General features: G+C 34.1%; 1 protein-coding gene across 1 annotated transcript in view; it reads left to right on the top strand.

The window, feature by feature from the left end:
- LOC117100123 (DNA-binding protein SMUBP-2-like) overlaps window positions 1-22302 on the top strand; it is a 30145-nt gene that overhangs the window by 2640 nt on the left and 5203 nt on the right. The window contains exons 3-10 of the mRNA XM_033239703.1: window positions 9628-9797; window positions 12599-12794; window positions 15445-15584; window positions 16304-16470; window positions 17329-17529; window positions 17997-18221; window positions 19127-19224; window positions 21662-21844. Of these exons, the coding sequence (XP_033095594.1) occupies window positions 9628-9797; window positions 12599-12794; window positions 15445-15584; window positions 16304-16470; window positions 17329-17529; window positions 17997-18221; window positions 19127-19224; window positions 21662-21844 (1380 nt within the window). The remainder of the gene's footprint in view (window positions 1-9627; window positions 9798-12598; window positions 12795-15444; window positions 15585-16303; window positions 16471-17328; window positions 17530-17996; window positions 18222-19126; window positions 19225-21661; window positions 21845-22302) is intronic.

Genomic DNA, 22302 nt, shown 5'->3' with positions numbered 1-22302 from the left:
AGGACCCCTTCCCTTTCCTAATTAGAAATTTGTTGTGCAATTAATTACTGTCAATTAGTTAAAAATTACCATATTTTGCCAACTAATTTCCCCATACTTAATCAGTGAGCCTCTCACTTAACAAAGTTACTGGTTTCCAAAACTTTTTTGTTATCAATGTTAAGATTAAAAACTACAAAATTACAGCATTACCGTTGTGGTGGAAAAATGTGTACCTGTCATCGTGCACATAATGTTAAAATACCTTGCAAAAAGATATATAACATTTTTTGTAGTCTTTGATAAACTTTGACATTTGGAACAATGTTTTGTTTTGCTTTTGTATGTTTTTATCTCATAAATTATCGGGCGTGCTGAAATTAATGAAACCAAATGAGATCAAGGAGCTACCCGAACAATGCTAGGTCTTGTGTTCAATTTACCCCAAAATAGAATGTTTTCAAGTCTAAATTAGGGTACCTTTCCATGAGCCTAGCATGGATTACCGGTATTCAACACATTGCATAGTCTCAAGTCCTACATTCAGTTTGTTTGGTACTTTATTTAGTTACTCGCTATTAGAAAATAATAAGGAAAAATTTAAAAATGCTTGTTTTTAAACATACATCTTGTATATTATTTTTCCATATGTTTTTTATTCATTTCATAATGATACATATATATTAATTCACAAAGGCAAACAAACACTTCAGCATATATCATAAGATTACTCAAACACAGGCAAATGCAGAGAGAGAAATCATAAGATTACATTAAAAAAAGAATTCAAACAAAAGCCTCATAAAACTGTTAAATACAACCAAGAATTTTGATCTTTTCCTAGTGTCCATTCCCACCTGCAAAAATCCAAAACTGATCCACCCTTTCTTCCCACCGGAATACCCCCACAACCGGCACATCAGCCGACGATGCCATACCTCAGTCATCTCTATGAGCAGCAGATGCTTCACCAAATGTACTGAAATTCTTGGTAGTTTTGTACGTAGCTTTCCATAATACTGTAAAATATTTTTGCTGCTTTGTATTATTAGAAAACATATAAGTAAAGTATTATTAAGTAGATACATATTGAATAAAGTGGTATAGATATTAAGTAATATATAAATTTGCCTAAAACACAATATTAATCCTCTAAAGAATAAGATTAAGATTGTGGAATACAAAATGCGCCTATATATTATATTAAACGTCAATTAGTGCGGTGTCATATGATTTTATTCCTCTTTTGCTAATCCCAATTTAAACCCACTAGAAGTATCATACATTGTTTAGGTTAATAGCTTGAAGAAATTGAACTTTATGATGGGAAATAAAACCAGGAAGTAACCCACTTTAGTTCATTACTGATCAGCTTAATGAAAGATTGGGTGTTTATGAAGGTACCAAAGAGACAATAAACAGATAAAAGAAGGTATTGTCTATGAACACTAAAAAAAGTCAAACTATTTATTATCCTTCACAATACGTAAATCTATGAGATATTGACCTACTTAAAACCTTTGTCTCTGAAACAATAATAACAATAAAAAGATAAATGCAGCTTATTGGCAGTCAGGGTCAATAGATCAAGAAAATACAATTGCTAAACCACAAATAATTATTTAGTTATAACCATAGATCCTTGGCTATTAGCCCACCTTGAGTATAAGGAAATTTAAAAAGAGGAAGATTAAATATGTTAGAAAGAGTATTCAATGTGTAAATTGCAAATTTGTTATTATTTATGTTAATTGTAAATTTTAATTATTTAGACACTTGTGGTGCAGAAGATGTAGTAATAAATTAAATTTGGTTAACAAACAGATAATGTGGAGAATAATCAATGACTCTGATGGCTCATTCAACTGAAATATTTCCTGTTGTCTTTCAATTAGTTTATCTGAAATAAATCAAGAAAAACTTGAATGAATGTGAAAATTATTTTAGGTGCAATACAATTTTTATTTTAAAATTGTGTGTCTTTTTAACCAAATGAAAGTATCTTTTGGTATGGAGATACACCTCCACTGGTGAATATTAAAGATGATAATAAATATTTGAGAAAAGCGTATGTCGCCATCGGGATTCGAACCCAAGACCTTCCGATTACCGTTCGGATACTCTACTATCAGTAAATGAGGCCAAGTGGTATACACCCTTGGATTTTCCCATTAGGACACGTTTTTTCCCAAGGTATTGCATAATGCACAATAAATAATAGTAAATCACATGAAAATAACTTTTGGTGTGTAATTCACAGCGAATTCAAGAATTAAAAATTGAGGGGTCAAGGGAAGGACTTTTGTGCGGATAGAAGGTCCATCTCCTGAGGTATAGAATTTTCTGGCAATGCAAGTGTGTAGTGCAAAAATATAAATAATGTAATTTTCAAATTTCATTATTTTTTATATGAATTAAAACAATTAAAAACAATAAAGATTGTTAAAATTAATTTATTTACATACATTCTATATATCTACTCACTGATCGAATTCAGAGTACATGCCATTATTACAATTTAAAAATAGTGCCTCTTTAAATGTACAGAACTTAATCTCTTAGTTTTTAAGTTGACAAACCATCATGTTTCAACTCTCGGGCCCAGAACACTAACAAGTTCAAAGCTGACACATTAGTCCATACAGACTTAGAAAAGCCACTTTTAGTTAGTGCCTAGTACCACAGATAAATTAAAACCCTTAAAAACAGGAAAGTACTGATTATTCAGCCCTAAAATTTATCTGTATTTATCAAGATACTGACACTGAGATTGAGAAAAGTAAGTAATCTTTCTATCCCACTTGACTGACCTGTGCTTGAGTCAGGGGAGGATCTACCGGTACAATGTCAGCTACAATTTAAGTGTGCGGAAATAATATGCATTTGAGATTGTGTATCAGAATAATCTATGCTGTCAAAATCTTCCCTGGACTCAATCACTGTATATTGAGAAATGTAGATTTTATGTTTATCTTTGTTGGAACATGAAATATCACGATTAGGCCCTTGGAGACCCATGGTAGCTGCATTATAGTGCCTACCCTGTTAATTACATTCCGAGACAATTCCTATAGAGTGCATGTGCTGTTGTACACACAGAATTCCTTACAGCTACTGTTTGAATTTTATAACATACTACATGTATGCAACAATTTTTTAAAGTTTAAATTATTAATTAATTATTTACTAATTAGCCTCCCTAATGAAGCGAAGCTCTGGGGAAGCTATTTTTTTTACCCATGTTCTTTTTCATGCTGTCGTCGTTGTCGCCATCGATGTTGTTGGGTAAATAGTTTGTTACCACGATAACTAAAGTTTGATAAAATCCGATTGGTTTTAAACTTGGTAGAATGCAAGATGGTAATAAAAAGACAGAGGCTATTGTTTTTGGTACATGTGTGGATACGCTAATTGCTCATTTGCGTAATTGATATTTAACTTATCAGGTAATTTCAAGACAACTAAAGTTTGGTAAGTCTTAATAGTTTCAAAGTATGCTCAATGCAATATGGCGATAAAGCGACAGTCTTTTGTTTTTCGTATGTATGAATATGCTGATTGCTTATTTGCATAATTACTATTTCAATGATCAAGAAATTTACACTATAAATAAAGTTGGGTAAGTCTGATTGGTTTCAAACTTTATGGAATGCAAGATGGTAATAAGAAGACAGTTGATTATTTTTGGTATGTGTGTGATTATGCTAATTGCTCATTTGCATAAATAATATTTCACTAATGAGAAAATTTGTGACCCAAGCTCACAAACAGGCTGTAAACTCGTCCTCAGGCAAAAATGTGTTTTTGTATAATGGCATAGAACATATCATTTACTTTAAAATGACAGTTAAATGAACTCAATTGGGTGTCTGGAAGCAAAGTTATGACTGTTTGAATAATTGTCATCTTATCAGCTTTCTTAAATCAAGTTTTGAAAAAAATGCTTTTATTTTTGGCAGGTTCCTATTCATTTTCACTAAACTCCCATTTGAAAATGGCTACATTTTACATTTTACAGTTGGAATTTTAAACTCAAACTTCAGGAATAGTAAGATTAATAGTTATACTTTATTACACAGAAACCCAATTCACACAAAATTCATATTTTACGGCCTGTTCTGGCTATTGAGGCTTGTTTCTCAATACAGTGCTGTGCAAGTTTACAGCCTGTTTGTGAGCTGGGGTCACATTTATGTTAAATACCATCATAATTTCGTTGAAATTGTAATATTTCTTCATGTTGTTGTCATTGTCACTGGTGTAGAAAATGTTTTGTTACCACGATAACTAAAGTTTGGTAAGACTGATTGGTTTCACACTACTACTCATCAATTCTCAGAGAAAAATCACACCATTGGGAGGCTGTGCTTTTACTGCACAGCGTAAAAGGAGCATGTCTAGTTTGATAAGATCTTGCGAATTGCCTATTAGTTTAACTAATTCTTCCATGATATAATAGACCAAACTAAATGAACTAAACCAGGATCTAATAGCGGAAGAACCTAAAATTCTAATGAGTTGGCTTACTTCCACGTGTATTAGTAACCACTGGTCAAGGAAAGTTTGGTTTGTCCAGAGAGGTGATGTCACAAGCAAATTACTAATACTTATATGGAGTATCAGCTCATTCGGATTGATTTTATTTTTTATAATAAAGAAAAGAGAAAACATCAGATCATTTTATAGGTTATTTTTTAAACAGTGGAAACTGAAAATGTCAGGATTGATTTTATTTTATGAAAACAAACCAATAAAAAAACCGATAACCCCATGTGCATGGTTATTAAGATGAACGTTTAGATAGAATGTGTTTACGTAGAAGATCTATAAAGAAGATCCAAAAGACATTGACCCTCAGAGTTAATTCTCATTTAAGGACATCAAGAAATTAAAATAAATGGTATTACTGATACTGTTAAATACTTTTAATGTCTATCGTAAAAAATGTAAACCAGGATCTAAAAGCGGACGAGCCTAAAGTACCAGTGAGTTGGCTTATTTCCAAGTTTATGAGTGACCACTGGTCAAGGAAATATTGGTCTGTCCACAGAAGTGATGTCACAACAAATTAATTAATAACTACATACTCATGTAGATTGATTTAAGTTTTTTTAAACAATGAAAAGAAAAAAACATCAGATCATTTAGATATTTTTTAAACAATGGAAACAGAAAATGTCAGGTTATTTTGATTCATTATATATAATGAAAACAAACCAAAAAGAAAAACCAATTTAATCCCGTCCGCATGAATATTAGAATGTGTTTACGTAGAAGATTTACACAGAAGATCCAAAAGACATTGACCATCACAGCAAGGATGAGCTTATTCCCACTTAAGGAGAAGTAAACACAAAAGATATGTAGAAGTTAAGACTAGTCACTGTAAATGTGATAGGAAGATGACAATAGTCGTTAAAGAAGCCTTAAAAGTATGTTGAACTAATGAATTATGAGGATATAGTATAAATGGATAATTGACCTAAAAATCTTATCCGATTCCCAATACGGATTTGAACTGTAGATTTATCTGTCGATTGTGTTGAACTAGAAGAGAAAACTATGCCAATGTCACCCAGAGAGTCATTCAAATACATGCTATGATCGCTTTGTCTTCAACAAGTTTGATATCAGACTGTTTACTGCTATTCTTTACAGAGACATCAAGGTCAGCTATGGGGCTTACAATGTTGCTGCTTGCATTATTTATCAGCAAACTGTTGTTGTTCGCTGTGTCTGCCTTATGATACATAGCGTAAAACCTGCTACATCACAAATCATAGTTATTTATTTCCATTTTACAACCGACTGTAGCTTAAATTTCTACATTAAAGATTTATACCTTCATGGTAAAATTATAATAAATAGTAACAAATTACACATTTAAAATGATACAATAGGTTATAAACTTCAAATACACACAGATCAAAACAATTCAGATTTCCATGATACACAGATTTTTTAAATTACAAAATTGCTATTAATAAGTGTCTGTGGCAAATAATAAGAATGGTAGATCACAGTACCTTTAAACGTCAAAGAGAAGCCCTGGGCTTTAAATTTTTGCAAACTTTGGATGGGCTTCTTTTTGAGACGGTCTTCCTTTTGAGGCTACTTTTGCAAAGTAAAGAGGGGGGCTTCTTTTCAAAATGAATGCTATCAATTTTGGGAATTACTACTATAAAACAATAAATAGGGCCACTGTAAACATAGTGTGTATCATGGAGTGTATTAACCGGCATTAAATCACTTAACTATTGTGTAAACCAAGTATGTTTTTAATGTATTTTGTTTCTTTGTAATTCATGTACTGTATGTACTGTAATATCTCAAAAAGATATGAGCTTCTTTTCGAGGCTACTTTTGAAAACTAAAGAGGGAGGGGGGCTTAAATTTGATGTGGGCTTCTTCTCAAGATTAAGCTCATTGGTCTTCTATTAAATGTTTTATGGTATGTCTGTTAGTTGGTAAGGAAATATTTCCTAGTTCTTTTTAATTGAATGCTAATAATTTACAAAGTATTTGGGATATTGAATTATATTGTATATAACTCAAATCAATTACGGTAGGTATTGGCATTTAAATTTGGTATAAGTTTAATCTGGGGAAAAAAAACAGCTTGAAGAACATGCCTCAATTACTGAACATATACGATGATGAACACTAATCTCCAGCTTCCGTAGGAATTTCTACCTTAATAACAAATTAGTACAGCTATTGTTTACATGATATGAAATAAATAGCTATATTTTAAGACATATTTCAAAAATATTATATAATATTCTGTAGCTGATATTTGATATTTTATTGGCGAATTGTGTTGAAATTAATAAGGCCCTCTGGAATTTCCGGGGCCATTTTTTCCGGGGCCATTTTTTCCGGGGCCATTCTTACCTACATTCAGATTTGAGGCCCTCTACTAATTTAAATATTTTAAATTGATTTGCTATTATTCAAATTTGTTTCTGCAGATTATGCTTCAGAGGTTGAATATATCACATTGTCAAAATACAAAAGTCACATTTTATAACAAACAAGGGATTTGGAATTGTTCGTGACTTGGTAATATAGGTTGTAACTCACCCATAATCCCAGCTTCGTCTCACAAATGGCTTACCTTGATTGCATTGATAGATGTTTGTATGTTGATGCAGGTCTGTCAACAGTTGACGTCATTCATAGTCAATTTTTCATTCATGCTCCTATGCCAGTTGAAAAAGTAAAAACCCTGAGTGCTCTGTCTTTGATTAGCTGTGACCCATATGTACTTTGTCAGATGAAGTAGGGTGTCTTTAGACATATAATAAAAGAAACTGTTGAACAGATGAATGGAATAAGCATACATTACACTATCCATTTTATATTAGGCATTCAGACAGCATTGCATCATCAAGACAGAGATGGATTTGTCCAGTGTAGTGTAGCCTGACAAAAATGAGCCCTCACTGCAATTTTTTCACCACTTAGCTATGTGAACTGTGAAAATACAACCATATTGTAGTATTAAAACAGCATTATCTGTGTATCTGGAGGGATTTGCAATGACATTTTAATAATTATAACAGATACTTTTATCTATCAAACATATTTTCTGGCCAGAAATAAATTATCAATGAAGGAAAAAATTATACGGACACAATCTTGTCCTTAATTAAACTAATTACAGTCTTGTGCAGAATACAGTGGAGCAGTCTATGTTTCAATTAACTTCCCTTCCAATTCCAGGGGCCTATGTTCTTGAATTTTTATAATATCTAAATATAACTAATAAAGAACAATTTTTTTAGAGCACTTTCATTTATAAAGGGCAAGTTATTTGCTGTTAGATGAGAAGGAATGAAATACAAAAAATTAAATGTACATGTTTTTGTGTCTCACTATTTTGTCATCTGGCAGTTAACCCAAGAAGAGTAGATCCAGTAGTGCCATGTGCGTAAATCCGGTGGAAGTGCATGATGGGTACTACCACAAGGTAGGGGGTGCTCTCTATTAGAAAACGAATCGAGTTCGGCCTCCTCCGATAATTAGGTCAAAGACTACTGTCTTATTGCCATTTCATCATTTCAATAAAATATGCTAAACAAGGTGTAAACAAAGTCTTGTCTAGCTGACTACTGAAACTACAATAAACATCAGTTGAACATCCATCAACCTACTGTACCGCCAATGTTATTCAACCCAATAAACATTTTGTACCATACGCAGATATAGTATCTTTAACATCTCTTCGAAGAACAAGAAGATTTTAACGTCATTTGTCATTGTCGCAGATTCTTAACAGCAAAGAGAACACCGAATCCCAATTCAGATAATTTGGTAAACATAATACAGTGTAAGGCAATAGACACACGCTCATGCTGGGAGCCTATGGTTTTGTTTTTTTTTAGGCTCAAGAACTTATGTTGCAATAAAAATTAGTCTGAAGTAGGGGGTCTTGCATTACTTAGTTTGGTATGTGTCTATTAAAGAAGGTGATGATTATGTTATTCCACTAGTTGTATAAACAGCCTCAAAAAGTATTGTTTTTGTGTGAAATATGTGGTGTTTAAAAGATTTACATCTGACTTTTGATTGGGTTACTTTAAATCAGCACCTTACACAAACATCTACATTTAGAATACACTTTCAAGAATTATATAAACTGAGAATGACTAGGACACCTCATAGGTATGTGTATATCCAATCCCCATATGTAAACAAACAGTATCTTAACCAAAAATATAAAAAAAATCTTCGATTATGGACATGATGACAGCCAAATTGCTGCTCTTCTATTACAAATGAAACCTGGAGAGAAATCTCCCAAACAATAAGCATTTTCACTTAAAATATGAGCTTTTTACTAATTGTACAAATGTGAACTTTCTGCTCTGTGGTCGGACACAGAATACAGATGTTGATGGAGGCTGATATTTCACATTGAATGTGAAGCAACTCGATCACCAGGCGCTGATTAAAGTGTGAAGATCCTGTGTGGCATTTGTATATTCCCTCTGGAATCATACATACTGTATGAGGGAAGCTTCAGAATTGTTATTAACTGTATGATGATTATAATATATTTGTGAAAAAGAAAGCGGACAGCACAATGGTTGTGTCTCAGACTCTCAACCTTGAGGTCGGGGATTCGTAAACCTCGCTGAGCAAGTCCAATTGTGTCTAGGCAAGACACTTTATGTTTGTCCCTCTCTACCCAGAAGTTTAAATGGGTACCAGCATATGCTGGGAAGGTAAAATTATCAGCGCCAACGTCTGGATTGAGGTTTACCCTGCAGAGGTCTCCTTTCACAACGTCCCGCCATGTCGTGAGAGGAGACTTGTGTACCTCAATCCTGAAGTTGCTGTTGATCGCACTGCCTGGTCTCGCAGGATACCTCCTTACAGCTACAGTACGGCCCCTCAACAGTCTAACTCTCACATGCTGGGAAAATAAAATTTTAAACATTGATGTTGATGAATATGTGTGATGTGCCTATATATGGGCATGAGGATGTCATATTGCATCCAAATATGGGCATATCAATGTTATTTGTTACATCAAATTTGATAGTGTGTACAGATCTTAATTTAAGTATAAAAATATTATTGTTTACCTCGATCATGTAAATGTCCATTATTAAATGAGACTATACACTTATTTTTTTTCAGAGTGTTCCAAGAGAATCTCCCTCTAAAAGAACTGCAACAAAGGGGAGTATGTCTACTTAAATTGCACATCACCAGTCAATACACTGGCCTGTATGGGCGGAAGCTAGTTGTTTTTGAAGGTCCACAAACCAACACCAATGGCTCCTTACCAGCTCATAGCTTTTCTCCAGGTACATCGTCTCATCTTTTTTTTGTTTACTGTGTTTAAAGCTACGTTCACATCAAGCCCGGATTCCAGTCCGGAGTCCGGAGAAAAAATCGTGAAAAATAGGTTCAGCGGTAAAGAATAGGACCGTTCACATCAAATTCGAATGATTTCTAATCCGGACTCCGGATCTGGACCGATGGATCTGAGAGCAATTTGCATCCTGAAATCGTACGTTTTTTTTTCTTGGACCAATCAGCAACAAGCTTGGCTGGTTCGAACCAATCGAATGCATATATGCTTAACCCGAACAACCGTCGTGTTCTGTGCGCAATGTGAACTCAGCGTTCAAAAAACGTAGCAACTCACGATTTTTTGTGCTTAATTCGGGCTTAATGTGAACGTAGCTTAAAGCAACTTTTGTAGAATCTGTGGGACAATATCAGGGTGGCATTGTCTCCCCACAATTGAAAGTCATCATAAAACAAGCATAACCCTTGACCCTTTGAGACCTAGCGCTGTTTTGCCAAACAAAACTTATTATGTTAATGTTAAATCATCGTGCTTTTTATATATAATTTAGTGTAAAATGAAAAGAGGCATTGCGTAATATGCGCTATATAATGCTGTGTTTCCGCAGCACTTAAATTTCTAAAAAAAAATGATCTTAAATATTCCCTCAAAAAATTTTATCCCATCATGCAATATTATGCACAACAATGTAATGTGTTTAACACCAAAACAACAGTTTTGTTGACCTAGCCGGTAACCATTTTTTGTGTGAAATGGATAGGCCTACTGTAGGCCATGTACAAAATCGATACGGTACTATTTCGCTTTGGGAAATTATCTGATTCTCGTCCTAAAATTTATCAGAAAATTTGGGCCCCGTTTGTGAATTATTATTATTACTATTATTAGTAGTAGTAGAATTGATTTGAATCGTGCATAAAACCAGTGCATTCTAACCAGGTTAGAAACAAGTATTTTTCCACAAGCCACATGTCCACTTAAAGGATTGTATGTAATGGCCAGGGGGTTTTTTTTGTCTGTTGATTTATTATCTCATTTATTGTACTTTCTTTTTCTTAAAGGATAATTTTTTTTCCTGGACAATCATAGAGTAGTTAATGTTATTCTGTTTTTTGAATACGGTTGCCCTTAATGTAATTACTACACCAATAATTTTAAGTGTCTATTGTGAAGTTAGTACTGTACTGTATGTGTCTTGCTAGAAAACTATTTTCTTATTCTGATTTTCAAATGAATAATAAATTATGTGCAGAGGAGGAAATTTAAATTATATTTTGAAGTTCATTGGTCAACATAGACATTATCTGTGAAAATATGATACATTAATTTAAATTTAAGTTAAAAAGAATGTACAGTACTTCTAAATCTGTGTTGCATTATTGTTGTTACTCCCACTGATTAAAAGTAAATCCTTTGATATCCAACTGCATTAAGATTTCAAGTTAAAAGTTAGCTAAATGTTTTCATCAATTTCAACATGAGGCATTGAAAATATGTTCCTTTTGTGATTTACAGGCTAAATCTTTTAATATTTAAAAGGCTTGAATGTACTTTGATGCCTATGTAAAAAGAGCCAAAAATGATATAAATTTATAAATTTTCCTCCCTTGATAGAAAATAATTAAATTACATTTAACAACAATGATACCTTTCCTAGGTAGTGAGTCAACAATCATTATCAGGGTTTTATAAATAGTGTGGTGATTTTTCTGAGGTAGGTTGTCCCCTCCCCTGATAACATATTGTTTATTGAGAGCAGCTTAGCTCAGTCGGCTATACTGGTGGTAGCCACTGTGTGTGCGCTGAACCGTGAATGTCTCTAGGTCCCCGGTTCAATTCCCATCACTGCACTCCTTGTGTTTCAGCCGGGGGGGCTGAAATAAAAGTTACGATAGCGCACTGTCTTTCGGATGAGACATTAAGCCATTGGTCCAATGTGCAATGGACCACCATGTGCATGTTAAAAAATGCAGTACATTCTTTGGAAATGAGTAGGGAATTGTTTCTCGGTGTACTTTCCAATTCACTACCAGAAGGACCCCACTGGAAAAAGTCTTTGGACTTAGTGGGTTATTCTTGGTGGGATTCACACCGAAATACTCCTATCCTATTCAAAATTTGGTGAACGAGCCAATGTTGTCATGTGTATTTCAAATGTACTTGAAAGAAACTGTCTAGACACGCACACTGAAATTTTACATATTACTGTCATAAAAACTCTGTTATAACGCAAACTAACAAGAGTTGATTTTATCCATAAGACATCGACTTACGATTTGTGTGTCTGCTTAAGTCTGAGTAATACACCCATTGATCTTATCTCAATATCATTTCATCATTAGTCAACATAAAAGGTTAGGATCCTAATAAAGTTGTGCATATGTTCATGTGGCAGATAGATCATACTAACGTATTGTGATGTGTTATAAATAAGACTATGCAGCACATCACAGCAAATCAGAATTTTTATATTTTTCAATACAGATGAGGATTAATGTGGATTCACTTTGGTTTTATAATTAACCAAAATTATTATTTTGACGTAATTTTCCAATAAAGGCTTTGGTACAGTAGTTTGTAGCAAAAAGACTTGATGTTGAGTTTATTTTACTTTAAAATTTGAATTTCATATTTTAGTAAATTATATACATGCACGTTTGTAAGTAAGTTATGTCTAATTAGGTTATTTACATATAGACTCGAGTAACAAGAAATTTTACATTTTATTTTTCAGTTTTGCTCATCGTTTGACACATTGGTACAAATGAACTTAAGGTATTATTTTTATTTCAGGTGTCATTGTTGGTGTATCATCCTCCAATGGCGATAACTCAGGATCCAATCAGCTATCTGGTATTGTGTCACGTGTTACAGATAAACTAATCACAGTTGCGTTTGATTCTGGTGAAGATCTGCTGTCATTGGACGATTCAGGGGTTTACCGGTTGAATAAACTTTCCGATGATGTCACATTTAGAAGAATTAAAAAGTGAGCAAGAAATTTATTCTGAAATAATATCTTCAAAGTACTGTCAAATATTTGTATCGAATGTGATGTTTCAGTTATATATATTTAAAGTGATTCTACAACTACTGTATTTGTGTGAATTTGAGCTGCAGTTGATATAGTAGATTAAGAGGCTTACCTTCACTTCCCAGGTACCTGAGTTTAAACCCTGCTATTGTTTTTCTCTTGCTGAAAGAATAAACACCATTTCTTAGCCCTAATGAGAATTTATTTAACAGACCCTTGAATATTGGCTGCCTGTTTGGGCTCAGCTGGAAGGATCATCCTGTGTAAATATTTTTAAAATAAATGAATAAATTATAGAATAATAAGCTGAGGGATGGACTCATAGGCATAAAAAAATCATGATGGTTAGGTTCACAATAGAGCCCTAGTATCCAGAATGGGAGCTAAGTGTTAGCATTCATGTGGGAACGCCTGGTCAGTTATCGAGCACTATTAATTAGCAAGTTGAGCGTGTTTCTATTATTAACCAATCACTACGCATTTCTAGTTTCGATTGGCCAGTGATACCGTCATCATCTTCTTGATATCTGGATCGTGGATTTTCTTGTGAAAGCAATTGTGAGCGTGTATGTTATTTATTTGAATCCGGCTAACTGTTAGCTGGTGTGTGTGTGAGTGAATGTAGCTGATATTTGCAGCAAAAAATCTCACCAATGATTTTAAAGAAGGCAAACAGCATTCCATTTTTTAAGTTAGACATTGTATATGTATAAGGGTGTGTTTCTACTACCTAAGAAAAATGGTTTCCAGGAACGATTATTGGTATTTTAGAAGAAGTATCTCCTGTTGCAGTGGAAATAGGCCCATAAAAAATAGATTCTTTTAATCTGATTGCCAGCCAATGAATGATAAAAGAACGGCTTATCTTGATTTTTAGTAGAATCCTATTGTTAGTTGTGTTTCTACTGGCAATAGAAACTGGGCCCATTAGAAAAAAGAACAATCCTTCAGCACAGAATCTTCTGCATGACATACACGGAGGACTCAACATTTGTATCCTGTCTGTTGCATTACAAATTTCACAATAAAGCTTAAAGGTCAAATTGAACTTTATTTCAAATTTACTTTTGGGGTAAAAATTATGTCATGACTATTAATGCGATTCAAAATTCATATTTGACTGATCTTTATCTTTGTAATCCGAGTACCAACCAATGATAAGAGAACCGTTTCTATCTTTATTTCAGCAGGCACGTACTTAACTAAGTACTAGAAAATGAATATTGTATCAAAATGATTGATAATGATATTGTTAATAATAAACAAAAAGAATATTATGTAGCAATAACAACACAATGTATATTTAACCTCCTTTAAGGGGCAACCTACAAAATGGTGATCTATGAGACTGCATGCTGTTATGTTATTCTTAGCAGTAGCAGGAACACTGCCTTGGGTAAGCCTTTATGAACTACTGAAGCCTCCCTCAGCAGGATTACAATATCCGATTTCTGTAAATTCTTTATATTTTTATATATTTATTTACTTATAATTTATTTCAACTGGTTTATAGGTAATGGAACATTACAAATGCACAATTATTGTATTTATTACATGCTGTACATCAGACTGATAAAATCCCAGCTTGATTAAATTTATGTTAATATTCATATCTATATTCTTATGACAAATGAGTTTTGAATCTCAGAAGTTAATTTATGTTGATACTTACCTGCATGAATCAAAATTAACAGTTTTGAGTGATGCAATTGTAATATACATCTTTTCCCCGGGGAGTATCACCACTAATGGTTATGGGATTGACTCAGTGAAATACATCACGTCCCTAGGGATTGTCACCTCTAATGCTGTGGGTTTGTCTCTCAGAGGAGAGTTAGGCAAAAGGATGTGGATGTTACTTATAGGATTGATAAATTATTTCCCTAACCCCAGGGGATGATACTGTCCGTGACAATTGGTTTGGCGCATTGGCTTAATGAAACACTTTACCGATCCTCATTTGGGGTGTTACTTCCCAGGGAGCGTTACTCACAGTGTTTTGGTATGTCATTGGCTATAATATATTAACTTTTTCAGCTGTAAGTGATAAATAAGCATTTAGCACATTTGTCTTTAACTAAGTATTTAATGGTTATGAGTTTTTGCACATTGATAATAATATAAATAATGATTGATATAAATTTGAAAGATTGGTTTAATGCCATACATTACTATTTCCAGGTGTGGAGACAGGTTAGGTGTGAAATGTTTTTATGCTAGCCTTATAGGCTTATGACAATGTGTATAGAAAGATACGAAAAGACACTACTGTATTCCAAATAAACTTACATAATTTGATTTTATCTCAAATAATTTTCTGAATTCTTAGTTGTATATGGATACTAAGAAGTCAAAACAAATCCCAACGGTTGGAATGGGAATAGTTTTTAATGCCCATTTCAAGGAATGAACCTACTAGAATTTCTATGGCTATATGTTTTGAAACTAGGGCAATTTAGTATTTTCCATGCATTTATAAAATTATTACAGTAATTGGTGCCTTTGTGCAATAATTTTCCATTAGTGCATTGGAAATGATTACTAATTACCTTTTAGTTGTTTAATGGACCTGCACTTTAATTCACATCCATGTTTTTTTCTATAGAGCACTCGCAGCTTTGGAATCTCACCAGCCAGGTCCAGCTTCCCATTTAATAGATGTCTTATTCGGAGAGGTGACTCCAAGTTCAAACCCTACCCCACCCCCTATAAAGTCAGGAGATGCAGAAGCAGCAGACAGACAAGGTTACTTCTGCTTTATTATGTTTGAAAACTAGAATATTAATGGATCAACTAGGTTACAATGTGATAAAATCTACCACATGAATTTATTTGAGTGTAGCAACAACTTCTATCCCTAAGGCACCAAATCAGAATACTTTCTGTTTGTAAACTGTTTCACTGGGAAAATGTAAGTTTCATTTTCCGGAAATCTAACTGTGAAACTGGGGTGTTTAACTATAAAAATAGTTGTTTGGCCTTCAGTTTACAAAATATCTTACTTTGCAATAACTCTGAAATAACTATTTATTGTAACATTTTGAAACATCAATGCTTGTTGTTATATGTACTCTTGTACTATACATTTTTTCTAAGTATTGGTGACGATACCAAAATGGGTTCAACTTTTCATTTAATCTGAGACAATAATAATTGTCTCAAATTAAAAAAAAAAAAAACTACAAACTACATTATTCTTAACAATAAAGCATAAAGAATCTTACCAATAAGGTTGTAATTAATTGTACTATGTATTGCTTAATAGAAGCTTGAACTCAAAAATCGCCCTTTAAGACACCGTTAAGGACACCGTTTAGTTGTACCCTATAGATTTATGTTTATGTTTTCATACAAGATGAAAAAAGGAAAGTTCAAGCGTATACCACACTGTCCCTTGGGGATGTATAACTGTTTGTTGAAAATAAGAGCACATAATCAAATCATATACCCACTTTGCCCTCTAGGAACAGAATTGCGTTTTATCAACGAGAAACTAGATGAGTCGCAACAAGAGGCTGTGAGATTCTCGCTATGCCAACGTGAGGTTGCTGTGATTCATGGTCCACCCGGTACGGGCAAGACAACGACAATCATCGAGGTCATCCAACAAGCAGTTCAACGCAAAATGAAGGTATAGTCACTGCACACCTTGTTATAAATGTGTTTTTAAATTTTTACAGCAGTTTACATTATGTTTGTGATTGAAAATAGATATTGTGGCACAGTGGTAAGGTGTTGGGCTTCCAATTCATAGGTTGTCAGTCCTAAGCCAATGCTGGTCACATTGTTTGTACCCTTGCGTTATGTCTTTCATCTATATTTATATTCTCCATTCTAAAGTAAATATCCTTAGCCTAGTAGTAATAGGAGTAGTCGGCAGGAATGGTTGCAGTTTATGTGCTCAACCCTAAGGTCAGGGTTCAAAGCTCTTTATGAATTTATTGTAACCTTTTTCAAGGCACTTAACCTACAATTGTCTCCCTCCACCCAGGAGTATAAATGGCTACCATGTAGTTTGTTTTGGAATAGAATGTATTATTAGGCTCTGCCAATTGCAGTATGACTAGGTATAACCCCAGGGAGTGGAGAAAATTGCTTTTTGTACTGGTTTCAAATTTATGTATCCAGTGACCAGGGTAACTAATAACATTGCCAATGCTTGTATCCCCTGACATTTGAAATGCTCAGTATAAATTCATATATTATTAGTAGTAATAATAGAATATGAACAGCCTATATTCAATGTTGGTCTCTATGGCTGAAAAATTCCCAGTGAGTGAAGCAGATTAATTAGCATAGCTGATTCTGAATCTAACAATCATGGTAATAATGATAAAATCATTGTTGTCTACATAATATATTACTGTATAAAATCTTCCTGTATTTTTATTATTGAATCTTATATCCTATCAAATTATAACACTTGTAAAAAAATATAAATATATTGTATTTATCACATTTTAAAAATTGGTATTTTCCATAATTATAGGTCTTAGCTTGTGCTCCTTCAAATGTTGCAGTTGACAACCTTGTTGAAAGACTAGCCCAGTCAAAGGTTAAGATAATTAGGTTGGGTCATCCGGCTCGAGCACACCGTGGAATCCAGAAGTACTCCCTGGATGCCATCTTATCAGTCAGCGAAGCTACCAAGATCGTACAGGATGTTAGGAGAGACATTGACAAAACTCAGGTTTGTCATTCCATTTATTTTAGAAATGGAACAGTGGTTTTGAATGGATCTGTGGCATGCTGGTTAAAGTGCTCACCTTCCAATTTCAAGATCCAGGGTTCAATCTTGTCTTAACCAAAACAAATCCATTCTCCTGGCTTCATAATTAAACAAACCTGTGATGCTCTATAAGCAAGTCTCTATACAATGCTTATAATTTACACCTAAATTTAAAAATAATGTAATTTAAGGACAAAAAGGAGTGGGACAAAGAGGGAGAAAGTGTATTACTTTTCTGGATTAGCTGAAATATGGAGAATGATATAATGAAAGAGCACAATAGAATCTTCAGATAGGATTCCTGACAACCTTTCAACAAAATGCAGAGTATTGAATAAGTAATATAAATACAATATAATATAAACATTTTATTCATAAGTAGAACAAACTGAAATTAAATAATTTGTCATCTAGCAATATTGTTACAGGCAAGTATGGCTAAGAGTAAAGATAAGGAAGAGAGACGAAAACTTCGCACAGAGTCCAAACACCTCCGCCAAGAGTTAAAGCAAAGGGAGGCGAAAGCAATGCGTGAAATTCTAACACATGCAGATGTTGTCTTGGCAACAACAACAAGTGCTTCACGAGAGGGTCCACTATATAACGTACCTAAAGAACACTTTGATCTGGTGGTTGTGGATGAATGTGCTCAGGTTAGTACAAGTTGAGGGCGCTATGTACATGTGTGGAGTGTGTTTTATAGCTTGGTAGCAGTTTTATGTACTGTATTGATGCTGGTCAATTTGCTTTGTGTCCTTAGGCAGGGAATTTTATCTAAATTATCCAGATGTATACATACCTGTTTGGTTGTGAATGATTTGGAACGAAATTGGCTTGTGCCGCATTACATGCACAACTAGGTATGATTTCCCCAGGGGAAGGGGGAAGTGTTGCACATTATTCATTATAAATTCTGTATTGAAAGACCAGAGAAAAAAAAATAAGGTTCGTAGACTCTTACACTGTGTGGAAATAATTAAAGTCAACCTTTAAATTTCATGTATGTTGTCTGTGAGGGATATCTGCTGCAGCCTTTAGTATTCATGGTCAGAGAGGCCCAGATAAATAGATTTCAGTTTTTTGGAGATTTTTTCAAATATAAGATGGGGAAATTTACCTGCTAAGTTATGTATTCCTATCATTACATTGATTCATTATAGTAAAATTATGTATATTTCCATGATTTTGGAAAAATTCCAAGAAAAAGCTAACATTCGTAGATAAAATTTGCATTTGTTACAATAAGCTGACCATCCAAAATATTTACAGACATTTATTTACACAAATGATGATTAATATAATTTAGATTAAGAAATTGAATGGATTGTAAAAATTATGTAGTTTATAGTAAAAGCATAATAAAACTTTGAAACTTTTTGCATTGATTGTCTTTACTCCAACTTAGTGTCATTGATAATAGAAGTATCAAAGTCCACGGTTGTAGTCTGCAAATATACTAATACGTTTGATTGATGCTACAAGAAATCCTATGTGTCATAGATGACATCCACTGGGTGATTTTCATGTAATTTTCGTTTCCTTTCGTTGTCACATTTAGGCCCTGGAAGCAAGTTGCTGGATCCCCTTGCACAACGCTGCCAAGTGTATACTCGCCGGAGACCATCAACAGCTGCCAGCCACAATCAAGTCAAACAAGTACGCAAATAACTTTGTGTTCACCTCTGAAATTAGAACATGGCAGGCAAACATATCTATCCACACCACAATAATAATTGAATTAATAGAAACAGAATTCTGCTTGTTCATACATATTTAAACCTATGTGGAATATAAAGTGAAGTCTCTTGGGAATATAAAAGTTTAAAAGAGCAATGCTCTATTTCTACAATTTTTTGTGTCATGAACTGCTTTAGATTCTAGGCATAGCTCTGCACTATTTAATGTGTAAAAGCATACAGAAAAAAAATGTTCTTTCTCTATGGTAACGGTATAGTCTTTACTTTGGCTACTTGAAAATTACAACATTATGGCAAAATGGGATCTCAAAAACCAACATGTTATCATTACTTGTTACTTGGTACTTCTATAGCGCTTTTTTGCCTCAAAGCACGAATTACCCTGTACTATAATGAAAATTTAACTTAAGTGTAATTGTCCACCCCAACCAAAACCAACAGAGTCTGCTTTCATGAGTATCAATATATTTATTGCATGTTATATATGAAGCACACACGTTGCGATAGGCAGTAAAAATTGTCAGTATACCAGAAGACTATTTTTCTTGTTTATGCTTTGTGAACTTTTGCTAGTTTACAAAGTCCTCTATTGTATGTAACGATGGACCATTCCGGAGTTTCAATCAAACTTAACAATTGGCCAATCAGAGCATTGCTAAGAATACACGCTTATCCCACAAACACACATGTGCCCCGCAAATGAACGTGTTTGCGTACATTTACGCTATCTTTTGTGGGACCTTGGCAACAAAATCCAAGGGGCGGGGCTTAGCGGAAAGGTCCATTGTACACGTGTTACCAACTTTGTAATTTTGTGGTAGTACTTATTCAATGTTTCATTGCGTGCATACAAAATCAGGGCAGTCGAACCTCTTGCAAATCTATATGATTTAATTGTAGTGCATTCGTCATTCAATTTACCTGTGTTTTTCATGCTAGCATGGGCTAGACAAGTTAGCTTAATGGCATATTTATAACTTTCTTTACCCGGTAGGATGTAAATTGTTAGCAGTGGTGACCTCACCACAAGTCGTACTTGACCTTCCTCTTTCACGACAACCATCAACACTTATCTCCCTAGACGTCTTTAACTGCCCATGTCCAGGGGTGGATCCAGATATGTCAAAAAGTGGGGGGGGGGCGAAAATGGGGCTGATCAAAACACTACACTAGAGGGGCTGGGCGCATGACCCCCCCCCCCCAAACTCTTGTGTTGTAGACACCCAAAAATAACTTCTGACGCATTTTGGGCGATCAATTTTCTTTTCTTTCTTTTCTTTTTTTTTATTTTACTTTCTAAAAGGTGGGTACCACCCCTGATGTCTCATAAGCAGGGGTCCCAAGTTTAAAGAAATTCCTTCCAGGAAATCTGGTTAAATGAGCTTTCTTAACACATTTAATTTTATTTTGCTGTACATGGTCATACCCATCGGCACTGATTTCCATGAGACAATGATAATAAAAAAAGTGAAAACATGCAAATAGTATGAATTTGAGGGAGATGGGTTATATTTTGCTAGGTTAAGTTATTGCTTGTGTGCTGTAATCCGAGAATCCAAGAGACTCCGGCGAGACGTGGAAGACTGGGGGCCCCTGCACAAGCAGAGTATGTACTTAGGGAGCACCCAGAGCAATTGCAACTGTACAGTGACAGTGGGCAACAGCTTGTTAGCAGGCTAATCCCAATCTACTTGTCACACTGCACATGCCTCATTTTCTTGGAGCCATTGTCCTAACTTTTCTAGGACGGCAAAAGGTATGAGGTAGGACTTCCTGTCCACTGTGAACATGTGGTGAAGTATACTCAAACCATTTATCCTCTGTGTGCAGTAGAAATACCCTTGAGGTGAACAAAGGCAAGAGCCATGACTTAACCAAATTTTAGAGGTCACAATAACAAAATTTATCCAAATTATATAATATGAAAATTAAATAACTCGAAAGACTACAGCTATACAGTGCATAACTTTTTATGTATGCTCAGCTTCACGAGGGCTCACTTCTTGACAGTTCTTCCTTATGATATATGTTTTAGTTGGTTTTTGTGCTCTTCTTAAAGTATATGTTATTTGATATAATTCAGTTACATACTGTAATATAAACTTCTTGTGTAATAATAAGCTAAAAGATATGTTATGTCTTCAAAAAAAAAAATTATTACAAAAAGGAAATATTTTATGTAGTTGTAGGAAGGCTAACATTCTGAATTCAGGATAATTGTTTCAACTTCTGCAAAATGCCAGGACATGTTACTTCTCCTGACCCTAAGCCTCTAATTGACACTTGTGCTTATAGAGCATGAAATTAATTTACGCTCTGTCATTAATGATTTGATCAAAGCTAGAGAGTGACAGTCGAATGAAGGGGTAAAATCCAAAATTTTATTACTTTTTCAGAGCTGCTAAAGAAGGACTTGCAATTTCACTGATGGAACGGGTGTTGGATCTGCATGGCGATAGCGTGATGCGGATGTTGTCAGTGCAATATCGCATGAATGATGACATCATGCGATGGCCATCAGAACAACTTTATGATGGCAAACTTTTATCCCACGAATCAGTTTCAGATCATTTACTCAAGTAAGTTTAAGTTCTTTTCTTGGTAATTTTTTTTTTAAATTATAAGCTTTCCTTTAAAAGAATTAGAATCCTTTCCACTGCAATTAATAATTCATAAAAAATACAGTCCCCCATTTCATTGCATAGGTGATATTGGTTGGTAATTAATTTCAAGGTAGAATGTCTGTTAATCATTATAATATTCCTCCTCATTATCATAATCATCCTTATGATCATGATGATTTTGATCATTGTCATCATCATTATCATCTTCATCAACATCATAATCATCAATTTAATCATCATCATCATCATCATCATCGTCATCATCATCATCATCATCATCATCATCATCATCATCATCATCATCATCATCATCACCATCATCACCATCATCACCATCACCATCATCCTATTTACAACCTATGTTAAGGAGCATTGTATATGGACTATTTAGTTGTGAGTATAATTAGTAGACT

This window comes from Anneissia japonica, unplaced genomic scaffold (assembly GCF_011630105.1).
Source record: "Anneissia japonica isolate Jap-2015-1 unplaced genomic scaffold, ASM1163010v1 scaffold241_len727266_cov204, whole genome shotgun sequence".
In the NCBI taxonomy this organism is placed as follows: Eukaryota; Metazoa; Echinodermata; class Crinoidea; order Comatulida; family Comatulidae; genus Anneissia; species Anneissia japonica.
The sequence above is the reverse complement of the archived record's forward strand: the minus strand, read 5'-3'. Positions and strand labels throughout refer to the sequence as shown.